Below are 12,732 nucleotides of genomic sequence, written 5' to 3' on the forward strand. Positions count from 1 at the left end.
TTATACAAACTATCCTGGTTTGTGGGAGGACGGGGAGCTAAGTCATGAATGAGGGAATCTGTGCGACGGCGGCTGTGAATGCCCGGGGTGAAATTGGGAGAGAAAAAGAAAAAGCTATTCTTCCAGTCTCTAGGATCCAGTAGGCATCTTTGAGTAACACGGTGGTTGCTTTTCCATCGGACGGTGCTCAAAGGTGAACCAGTCACCATCGACTTTCAGACAGTAGAATCGCCAGAATAGAAGCACCGTGGCAAAACCGCCCATGGCCCGGCAGACAAGCTCGAAATGAGTTACCCGTAAGAAGCTCAACGGGTGAACTTGTGATAACCCTAGCTTGTGGTACTTTAGCAATGACATTTGAAACTCGGTGAGAGGATAGCGAATGTTAGCACATTCCAATTCTTTAGTATACAGAGTAATAAGATTAGGGTGACTAAGGGCCGTTTCATGAGGTTTAGGCAAGATAGGAGACAACGATAATAGAATATGATACTGCGAACATAGTGTTAGCATCTTTTCTTGTGTAAGGACGGAAGTGATCGAGGACATACCTTCGCAACTCATGGCTGATGGAAAGAAGAAGTAATGAAAAGGTTTAACGAACGCCAACCTGCCGGGAAAATGGCAAGAGGAAGGGTCTACCAGAATGGAATGAATCGCCAAAAGTTGTGAGGAAGAAAGTAAAAGGAAGAAGGGTAAGTAAGGAGTTATGGTGAGGAGACGTTTATGCAATGAATAATTACGACGTGGGAGAGCGTGTACATTCAATTTACACCACAAGATTTACCGCCTCCATATCTTGGATCGAGGTTGGGCTGGCTTATGTGTTGGGCCAAAGCCTAATTGAGAGTGGGTTTCATTTATAACATGGGCCAAGAGCTGTTTCCACAAGACAGGAAAGCAAAGGGGAGAAAAGGGATGACGGGTTATAGCTTAGTCTATTATCCTTGTCATAAATAACAAGAATAATAGACTGGGGGACCTGAAGAGGTGACCTCATATTTGACCTTGTAAGGCCCAAGAAGCAATAGTAAGATAGGCAAGCCCAAGAAGTGAGGCCCAGTCCAGGGATACCCAGTGCACACCAAGACAAAGACTGAGGTCAGCGAGAGACCGGTCGCTATTGGTCTGGCACCCGATAAAGCTGGAGCTTACGTACTCCTGGAGGAGAGAACATACCCAGCGGACAATAGCAAGCCTCTTGTGGAAGTCATAGAGGAAGGGAAATAACCACTGGACAATAGGCTAGACCCTGGGGTAACGGTCCCGGAAAAGATTCCTCTGGGACCCTATATATGTAGAAATTCTTATTGTAATATGTCATGTTCAATCAATATAACGGAAAACCACCACTCACCGGCATACGGTTGTCCTCGCCTAAAACGAATAAATAAGACTTCACACACACGCACGTTCAATCTAAACATACTTCATTCGAGGTCTCAACAGGGATGTTCAGAAGATAAATGTGGGCCAGAAAAATGAAATCAAAATTTTCACCGGTGTGGTGTTAATCCTCTCTCAATGAGAGTGCCAAAAAAATACATGATAATGTGAGTCATCCATATTTATTTCTAATAGAAGTTAAGAGTGATCATAATGAACCTTATAAGTTGCTAAACGTATTGCTGATATGAAGAATTGATTGGATTTAATTATGAATATTAACGAAATCATAGAAGCTAAAAGATCACCGTAAAGACTACAATAGAAGTTATAAATCTCAAACATCACATAACATCTCTAACAGGACAAACAGAACTTAAATGCAGGGGCAGATGTAACATCATAAAAATATCAGGTCAAGAATACCAAGTTCAAAAAGATAAAGGACCAAAAATGATAAGTTTTAAACTTAGAAATTAAAAATGAAAATTCTGACTCCAGGCCTGATCGCGATACGCGACGGCCATAGACCAAACGTATCACGATGACGAGGTCTGACACAGTGACACGTGTCCTACCACGTGTCACCACGTGGCATAAAGCCATGACAATGTAACATGTGTCATGCCACATGTCACAATGTGGCATAAAGCTCGCTACGTGTCACCACGTGACACCGCGTCTGCCACGTGGCAAACCTACCTTTTACTCACCATGCCTACATCGCGATACGCGATGGCATGATCAAGGACCATCGCGTATCGCGATGGGTCCCGGGAAAGAGTCTATAAATAGCGGCCATGGGTGCTTCATTTTTCACACACAACTCTCACACTAGTTTCTCTCTCTAGAATACACACTCTCTAACATCTCTCTAAAAATACCTCGATAAATGTGTACCGAGCACCTCGTTTTCCGTGACCATAAAACCCCGACATCTTACCTCGTAATCCGTACGAATAAACCAACGATACCCCGACATACCAACATTCCGCCTCAAAATACGTGTCGACCCGAGACGACCCGACGTTCCGCCTCGAAGTACGTGCCAATCCGAGACGACTCGACGACCCGCCCCGAAGTGCGTGCCGACGAGATTTGAAGACCGGCGTGCCTCGATTTGCGTGCCAATGAGGTATTGATCAAGATTCTCGATATACGTGCAAGCGTCGAAGTGTTGCCCGTGAGTTTAGAAAATAATAAGCCGAACAAGATAGGCATAATGCCTGAATAAAATATTAATAAAATAATAAAGGTTTAGACCCTAGTCAAGGTATAGTCTATACCTCAAAAATATACTAAAGAAAATAAAGGAAATGAATTATATAAAGAGAGAGATATAAATATAACTCTTTTTATTTAAATAAATTTTAAAAAATAATGAAAAGAGAAAGAATAAAGAAACAACAGAAAAATCTTTATTAATAAATAAAGATTAAAGTATTATTTAAAGATACTTTAAATAATAATAAGTAAATGAAAATATATATATTGTTTATATTATTAACATAAACTAAATAATATATATATAAGTATACGTTTTGGAAAACGGAGATTTTAGAAAAGAAAACATGACGGACTAAAGGTCCGAATGTGAGAATAAGAAATATATGATTTGGACTATTGGTTCAAACATATTATAAAAGAAAAGGAAAAGATAAAGTAGAAAATAGTTATAGTTGATAATATTATTTAAGTTATTATACTTAAGTAATAAGAGAATAAAAGGATACGTTTCTTAACGAAGAAGAAACGTAGAGGTTAAGAAAAAGAAAAACAAGTTAAACTAGAAGTTTATCTTGTAAAAGAAAAGAAAAGTAAATAGGTTAAAAGAAAGAGTTTTAACTTGAAAAAGAAAAGAAAGAAATAATATTTTAAACTAAAGGTTTAAAATAAAGAAAAGATGATTTGAACTAAAGGTTCATAAAAAATTAAAATCGAGGTATAGTTTTTACAAAAGAGACTAGAGGTCTTAAGCCGGATTGAATATCCGACTAACAAAAAGTTATACTCGTACTATAGGTGCGAGATAACAAAGAAGAGGGAAAGACCCTCGGACAGTGTATTGAAGCTGATCCAAAAGAAAAGGTTATACTCGTACTAAAGGTGCGAGATAGCAACGGGAAAGACCCTCGGACGGTGTATTGAAGCCGATCCAAATAAAAAGGTGAATACGCCCCAAACTTTACAACTTGTTTTAAAATGAGTCAAACGTGTTATATGAAAAAGGTTTACATGGGACTACGTGCCTCTAAAACATTTATAAACAAAAGTAAAAGCCTATCCCTCAGGCTTTCGTGTACGTTTGTCGGGATCCTTACATATGTGGTACTATGCGGTGTGCGCATCGCACCACACCTGGTCGTGCTACGCTTTCCTGCGGGGAGCACGGCCATGTGTATACGAACGGTACTTAACTAAGTTGAACGTTGCGGTGTTTGCTGGGGTACTTAGGTAGAGACTTGAGTTTGTAAATAGTATTGTAACTATGTTATTCCTAAGCCAAGATGGGCTGAGGCTTGCGTAACCCTCGAGGGGTAGCAAAGTAAAAGAAAAATATTTTTAGCGTCAGCGTGTTCACCAGCATATCGCTAACGTATTTTCTAACATTTCAGGAAATTACGGTATCAAGAATTGGAGCCATTCATGAAGTGGATGTTCCCAAGGTAGAGATGGCTCATTGTTTTAAATTATTAAAACAACAAGATAAATTAAACAAAGATTTATAAAACAAATAGTTGGGTATTTATTACCCGAGAAGATTTTCAAACAAAAGAAATTATATTTTATTAATAATGGTTTCAAAAGTATATAAATATTTTATATTAAAAGAAGTCTTCCGCTAAAACAAACTCTAATATATTTACAAAACCGGTACCAACAGTTGGTCACACGTCTAGTCCTAAAATAGGGGTGTGGCAGCAGATCAAATAAGACAGAGTTTGGGTGATAAACAACCCCTACACCTTTCGTCATGTAGAATATATAAATGAAATCCGATGGATCATGTGGAAGGTGAGGGTGACAAGGAGCTATGGACATTCGTTCCAACTTGTTGGGTAATGCTAGATATTTTTTTATAGAATAACATGGGGGTGCATAGAATGCGATGGGCCTATATGTGACTATAGACCAAAAATGATATAATATACAAAATTATATAACTCGATCTGATCAAACAAAATTTTTGGTTACCCAACCCAATATAAGTATTTTTCATGTATATAAATGTTGCCTAAAAGTTGTGAATGGGGTGAAAAAAATATTTGGCGCAGCCACTGCCAACGGTGATGGTGGGCTACAATTAGGGGTGAAGGTTTATTGCCCCCCCCCCCCTTTGTTTTTCCAGTTAGTAGTGTATATTTTTCGATATTCGGTCGAAAATTTTTATCAGTATTGACCCCCCCCCCCAAAATACTTTTTCCAAAGAATAATACTGGTTCGTGGTTCCACTTATCATAGTTTTATAGAAACCCAACGTTTGATTTTTATTTTATATAAAATTTGTTTGTTTATTATAATTTGCTTATTTTAAAGAAATCCCAAACTTTAAGGGCTTGTATTGTAAATAAACTAAAGTTGTTAAAAACAATCAAATAAACGAATCGTCCCATCGAAGATTTGAATTATAGGGCTCCATCTTCATAACTTGGCGCCTACTCCACACTTCAACAGACCAACGGCAACACTAGGTCACCAGCTGCACTGCGGCAGCCATTGCCCAGCCGACTGTCACCTCTTCTCGCCAACAACGCCGACCGAAGTCACCGAAGCCGGCCAACTTAACCAGTAATACTTTATTTGGGTTAAAATTAGGGTCGAATTTGTTTGAACTTAGGGTCGAATGGGGTTAAAATTAGGGTTGTAATTAATATTGTAATTTAACCAAATCGTATTGCTGTTTTTTTATTAGGTAATAGGTATATCATGGGAAAGACGAAAACTCTTCATTCTTTTTTCAAAATGATCGATATGAAGAAGAGAGTAAAGCTACAAAGCTTCAACAAGTGAGCCAAACCAGCTGGTTAATTATGAAGTTCCACAAACAGAGCCAAATACTAATGAAGCGATTCAAAACCAAGAAAATCAACAAGAAAAGAATGGAAATTCTGACCCACAACCAATTAATAATGAAGTGGATCTTAACAATTTAGAAAGAGATCCGGCCAAACGAAAACCAATGTGGCAACATTCGGTTAATGTAAGGGAACAAGTTAGACGGGCTTATCTTTCTTTAGGACCTTACCAAGTACATCTTACAAAGTATAAAGATAAAGTTTCAAAGAAACATACTTGTAGGTTCCAATATGCTTGGTTCAAAATTTGGCCAAATTGGTTAGAGTATTCTCGAACAATGCATTCTGCTTATTGTTTTTTGTGCTATCTATATAGTGATAAACCAGATGTGAGTCACGGTCATGATTCTTTTACATTTAAAGGATTTGATAATTGGAAAAAAGTTAACAGGGAAAGATTGTGCTTTCTTTAAGCACCTTAAAACTTCACAACATAAAAATGCTTTGGTATTCGCTCAAAATTTATTGAACCAAGGAACACACATTGATGTTGGCATATTGAAGCTAAGTGAAGAGGAAATATGGAAAACCGTTTACGTTTAAAAACTACAATTGATGTAGTTCGTTGGTTGACATTTCAAGCTTGTGCTTTACGAGGACATGATGAATCTTGTAAGTCTAAAAATCGAGGTAATTTATTTTAGCTTCTTATAATGATGAAGTGGCAAAGGTTATATTAGAGAATTTTCCTTACAATTCAAAGTATACTTAAAGTGATATTCAAAAAGAAATTCTTAGTATCATTGAAAATAAAGTTCGAAAGCATATTCGTAATAAAGTGGGGGGGGGGGGGGGGGTTCGGGCTTTTGTGTCATGGTTGATGAGTCAAGAGACGAGTCAAAAAAGAGCAAATGGCCATCGTTTTGAGATTTGTGGATGCAAAAGGGATGATACGAGAAAGGTTCTTGGATTTGGTTCATGTTCACCATACTTTATAAACAACCTTGAAAACAAGTTTGTGGAGACAACTTTTGCATTATGAGTTTGATGTTAATAAAATACGTGGTCAAGTTTACGATGGCGACAGCAATATGAGAGGAGAGTGGAACGGATTACAGGCACTTGTTCGTAATGATTGTCCTTATGCGTATTATGTTCACTGCGTTGCTCACAGGTTACTTGTTTATTTTTGTCTTTTTCTTTCTTCGGTTTGACTTAAATACTCTTCTGCTAATTACGTTTTTGTGCTTTGCTTACAGGTTAGAAACTGCCTTGGCTTGTTCTTCAAGGGAAGTTATTTTAGTACACCAATTCTTTAATAAAATGGTTTCTATAGTTAACGTGGTTTGTGCTTCTAGTAAGCGTCATGTTGAGTTACAAATTGCCAAGGCATATGAGGTTAGAAGATTATTGGAGTTGGGTGAAATCAAATCGGGATCAGGAAAAAATCAAGTTGGGACATTGAGAAGAGCTGCTGATACACGCTGGGGTTCCCATTATAACTCCGTTCGTAGTTTTCTTAACGTGTTTTCTGTCACTCGTGTTATTTTCGAAGGAATAATTGATGACTTATCTCATACTACTTTTGCTAAACGTGGATATGCCAATACAGCTTACGATTATATGCAATCATTTGAGTTTGTGTTTATTCTTCACTTGATGAAGGAAGTATTAGGAAGAACTAATACACTTTCTCAAGCATTACAAAAGAAAACACAAGATATTTGTAATGCCATGGAGTTAGTTTCATCAACAAAGATTAGTCTAAATGATTACAGAAACACCGGATGGGTTTCATTTCTTGAAAAAGTTACTTGTTTTTGCAACAAGCATATGATAGAAATGCTGGATATGAGCTCTCCATACACTTCTACTCGGTATCGGCCTCTTAAAAAAGATCTCCATGTTATATTGAACATTATTACCGAGTAGATGTCTTACATCCACATTAGACAAACAATTGGATGAGGTGGATAGTAGATTTAATGACCACACGATGGAGTTGGTATCTCTTAGTTCTATTTTGGCTTCAAAAAGGATAAATGTTGATGAGATTTGTCTACTTGTTGAGAAGTATTATCCTGAAGATTTTACAGAGCCGGAGAAAACTCATTTACGAGATCAATTGGTGGTTTCTAATGTTGAAATGACAAACAATACCAAGCTAAGTGGTATATCAAGTATTTTGGATCTATACAAGATTCTTGTGGAAACTCCGAAATGTGACACGTACTATTTGGTTGACAGGTTGATTCGGTTAATCTTGACACTTCCGGTTTCAACAGCAACAACAGAGGATTTTCAGCAATGAAAATATTCAATAATTGTCTTCGCAATAAGATGTTGGACGAGTATCTCGCGAATAGTTTGGTGATTTAAATAGAAAAAGAAATTGCTGAAACATTTGATTCGGAGTCCATAATCAATGAATTCAAATATTTTAAAGGTCTTCGGGCTGCTTTGTAGTTCTTCTACCGGGTACTCACCCAATCACCCTTCCTCGCAATCTCATTCTCATATCATCTTATATATTTTAGTTCTTTCGTTGTTAAAAATGATGGATTTGTTTTTTTTAAGAACGGTCTTTTGAATGAATGAAGAAAAGTTATTTATTTAGATTGAGTAAAGTGTCATTTTCGTCCTTGTGGTTTGACAAATAATACGATTTAGTCCAAAAAGTTTATTTTTTGCATATGGACCCTCCATGTTTACCAGTTATTGCCAATTACATCCAAATCATTAACCCCGTTAAATTTAATCGTTAAGTCAGGGGTAGGCCTGTCTTTTTACTCTTTCTTTATTATAATACTTATTTTAGTGAACTGCGGTTTTCGTCCCTATGGTTTGTCCAAATCTGCAGTTTTAGTCAAGTAGTTTCAAATTTGCAATTTTCTTCCCTGTGGTTTCATTTCACTTGCAATAAACCCGAATTTTCTTAATCTCGTTAAGTTTAGCCGTTAAACCCATCATTGTGCCCTTCACGTGAGGGCAGTTTTGTTCCTTCTTTTTTCCTTTTTCCCTAAATACACCCCAGTACCTCACGTGAAGGGGCTTGCAAATTAGGACCGAGGTTTATTTGGGAAGAAAAACAACAAAATTGGTCGTCACGTGAGAGGCACGAAACTGGGTTAACGACCACACTTAACGAGGTTATTAAATTCGGGTTTAATTGCAAGTGAAATGAAACTATAAGGACGAAAACTACAAACTTGAAACTATTGGACTAAAACCGCAGTTTGGACAACCCATAAAAACCGCAATTCACTAAAATAAATATTATAATAAAGAAATAGTGAAAAAACATGTCTACCCTTGACTTAACGATTAAATTTAACGGGGTCAGTGATTTGGATGTAATTGGCAAGAACTGGGAAACATAGAGGGTCCATATGAAAAAAATAAACTTTTTGGACTAAATTCGCATTATTTGCCAAACCTCAATGACGAAAATAGCACATAGATTTTATATTGTTTGACCCGACCCGACCCGCTGACTTGAAAATTTTATATTTTTTGACTTTAACTCGACCCAAACCGAACCGCTGACCCGAAATTTTTTGGATCCATTACTTCGGCCCTGCCGATGATTTTACTCAAACTTCGTCACTGGCTACAGTAGCACGTGTAGTGGGAAGACAGCGTTATACCAACCGCATAACCGATTATATCAACAAATAAACTAAACAAAAGATAAGAAATTGACCCATTACAAACTGTCACGTGGCAACATGTGACCCACTCGAACTTACACTGTCACGTTTCTTTTCTTTTCGTACAGAATATGAAAATATCAATGATCGCTCAGGCATTAACCAAATAAATATAATCATAATAAGATATAAAATAAATCATGGCCATGGTCTATAATATTTTATCTCTACCATACATACTTTGACTTCCCCAGTCAACGATCTGTGTATAAATCTGGCATGGGGATTCATTTATGGCGTATAAACAATAACCTTAAAGAAACATAAAATCCAAAACACAAGGATGGATTTAGAATCGATCAAGAACTACTTGGAGAACACCACTTCTGGTACAACATCAAGTGATACTGATTTTGTGTTCTTCGAACCAACGATCATGAAAGGCCTTAAAGTCGATCTCATTGAACGTGGTCGGGTCATCTGCTCCATGAAAGTTCCTCCTCGTTTACTGGTTAGTAATTTCTTAATTATCATGTGCTTGTTTAAATGTTAGATTAAAATTTAATAACCAATTTACCGTTTTGAAATTATGGATTTGAAGAATGCAGATAATTCCTTGCACGGGGGAGCGATTGCAGCGCTGGTGGATGTGATTGGTGGAAGTGCATTTCCGGCTACCAACAATGTCACCAACACCGGAGTTTCAATGTTTCATACTTGGATTCTGCTTATGTTGGTGTATGTATCAAATCAATTCCTTAATCTATGGCTTAAACTGCACAATGTAGCTTTTTGTTTAAATAACATTTATTTTCTTTTAGGATGAGATTGAAATAGAGACAAAGGCGTTGTCTATTGGGAAGGTTGTTGTTGTTGCAACAATTGAATTTTGAAAAAAACAGACGGGAAAAATAATCGCACAAGGACGACATACCAAGTACATGTTGGTTATATCGTTAGAGCATGAGCAATATTATGAACTACTAACATGTAAACTCAATCATGAACTTTAGATAAATGAATTATTAACCATACTTACTTGTAGGGATAGTAATCTTTGAAGATGATGAAGCCATTATACTAATCTTTCTTACTTCACTTAGGATGTCTAAGATTGATGGAGAGTGTGTGTATGAGATGATTAATTGGTGTTATTTGCATCTCTATTTATACACATATACAAGACATCTAAGGGAAAGATTTATGAGTCTTTTCACGTTATGCAATTACACCCATCATATAATTGCAATATTTAATAGAAACATTTATTGTCATTATGGTTAAATTAAGAGAATACTCTAGAAGGCCATACTTAATGTAGGTTATTTTCCAACATTCTCCCACTTGGCGGATTGATCATTTGTGATGAGTATTCATTAATTTTGGCCAAGTTAAAACACTCATCAAGCTTTACATTGAAACTGAAGTAGATAGTTACAGTCATTGAATTTCTATTAATTCGAGACCCCCAACAGTCATACTAAAGCCTCAATATAAAACAATTAAACGTAAGACCCAAATAACTATGATGAACCCTTGTTGTACAATATTTAATTTGTACAATTTTGTCCATAGATCATTAAGTGCCCACATACTTCATTATAGACAAAATAAATATTCAAGGAAAATACATTAGTAAATAATGCACATTTGAAGTGCTATTACAAAAGATCTGTGCTAAAACCCATCCTTGTCACTAGTTCTTGGAAAGTTTTGGGTGGTAGACCTTTAGTCGTCGGATCCGCAAGCATATCCTTTGTGCTATTCTGATCGATACAAAAATTATTTTCCTCTACTCGCTCACGTACGAACAAATACTTTGTATCAAGGTACAAACCAGATCCACTCGAACTGTTACTGTTCGAGAACCTCATAACAACTGAATTGTCATAGTAAATCTTCAACAGCCGTGATATGGAGTTAACGACTTTGAGTCCAGAAATGAGGTTTCTTAGCAACATCCCATGGCAAGTTGCATTGTACACTGCACCGTATTCCGCCATCATTGTGGAGGTTGTTGTCAACTGCTGCTTATGACTCCTCCATGAAATTGGTCCGCCTGGTAGCATAAAAATGTACCCCGAAGTTGATTTCTTGTCATCTTTGCATTTTGCAAAGTCAAAATCAGAATAGCGCACTACTTCCAAGTTAACAGTTCTTCTGTATGTCAACTTATAGTCTTTCGTTCCTTGAAGATAACACAATACTTTCTTTGCTGCTTCCTAAGCCAGGATTAGATTGATATCGGCCTAGCATTCCAGCAATATATGCAATATCTGGACGAGTACAGACTTGAGCATACATTAAGCTTCCCACTACTGAAGCATAAGGTATCAATCTCATTTGTTCCCTCTCAACCTTTGATTTTGGACATTGAAAAGAACCAAAAACATCTCCTTTAACTACTAGAGCTATTGATGGAGAGCAATGTTGCATCTTGTATCGTATAAGAACACGATCAATATAAGCCTTTTTGAGACAATCCTAATAACACATTGGCTCGATCTCTGTGTATTTCGATGCCTATTACGTAAGAAGCTTCTCCGAGATCTTTCATCTCAAAATTATGCGAAAGTAATCGCTTTGACTCATGCAGCAAATCTAGACTATTACTTGCCAAAAGGATGTCATCCACATAAAGGACAAGTATAGAAAAGTTGCTCCCACTCATTTTGAGATAGGTGCATTGATCCACTTGATTTTTTATGAAACCTTGTTTCTTCATGACCTCGTCAAATTTTAAGTACCATTGACGTGATGCTTGTTTTAACCCATATATGGATTTCTTTAACTTACAAACTAAATGTTCTTTAAGGTCTAAAGCCTTCAGGTTGAGTCATGAACACATCCTCATGTAAATCTCCATTCAGGAAAGCAGTTTTGACATCCATTTGATGTAGTTCTAAGTCAAAATGAGTGGCTAATGCCATAACAATCCTTAAGGAATCCTTCCGTGATATAGGTGAGAAGGTTTCTTGATAATCAATTCCCTCCTTTTGAGTATAGCCTTTAGCAACTAATCTTGCTTTATAGCGTTCGACATTTCCATTTGGGTCTAATTTGGTTTTGTAAACCCATTTACAACCTACAAGTTTTACACCAACGGGCAATTCAACCAATTCCCAAACGTCATTCTGTTTCATGGAAACAAGCTCATCAGTCACAGCTTTATTCCATTCAGAAGAATGATCGCTGCTAATGGCTTATTTATAGGACGGTGGATCGTTAAATTTTCCTATATCCATATCAGCTTCATTAAGGTAGGTTACATAATTGTCAAAATTGGTCGGCCGTTTAGACCGTGATGACCTCCTTAGCTGATTATCGGGTTCAATAGTTTCAGTAGTTATCTCAGGGACTTGTTCTTGTGTGTTTGATGTGCCTTCATTTACAGGGATATGTGGATTATTAAGTGGTGCAGTGTCATGTACAAGAGGTGTAATAGGAGTTAAATTCGCCCATCCCCATCCTCTTGCACTTCTTGGAAATCAAAGACTCATCTTATACTGCTCCCACTGACTTTAGAGTTCTCTAGAAATTCAGCATTACGAGTTTCTACAATGCGAGTAACGTAGGAAGGGCAATAGAATCTAAATCCCTTTGAATGTTCAGGATATCCAATAAAGAAACAACTGACGATCCTCATGTCAAGTTTCTTTTGATGAGGATTATAAAGCTTA

At 37.0% G+C, this 12,732-nt stretch overlaps 1 protein-coding gene and 1 pseudogene across 2 annotated transcripts; both read left to right on the forward strand.

The window, feature by feature from the left end:
* The first annotated feature begins 6,493 nt into the window (after nucleotides 1-6,493).
* On the forward strand, nucleotides 6,494-7,334 carry LOC143623983 (uncharacterized). Its single transcript, XM_077094754.1, has 2 exons — nucleotides 6,494-6,576; nucleotides 6,662-7,334. Exons 1-2 carry the CDS (start codon nucleotides 6,494-6,496, stop codon nucleotides 7,332-7,334), a joined length of 756 nt encoding a protein of 251 aa, XP_076950869.1.
* Nucleotides 7,335-9,338: 2,004 nt separating this feature from the next.
* LOC143623948 (uncharacterized) lies at nucleotides 9,339-9,967 on the forward strand (annotated as a pseudogene). Its single transcript, XR_013151997.1, has 3 exons — nucleotides 9,339-9,563; nucleotides 9,654-9,790; nucleotides 9,874-9,967. The product of XR_013151997.1 is annotated as an uncharacterized LOC143623948 (transcript).
* The last annotated feature ends 2,765 nt before the right edge of the window (nucleotides 9,968-12,732 follow it).

Source organism: Bidens hawaiensis, unplaced genomic scaffold (assembly GCF_021521415.1).
Source record: "Bidens hawaiensis isolate Kalapana, Puna unplaced genomic scaffold, B.hawaiensis_p1.1 tig00003649_1, whole genome shotgun sequence".
In the NCBI taxonomy this organism is placed as follows: Eukaryota; Viridiplantae; Streptophyta; class Magnoliopsida; order Asterales; family Asteraceae; genus Bidens; species Bidens hawaiensis.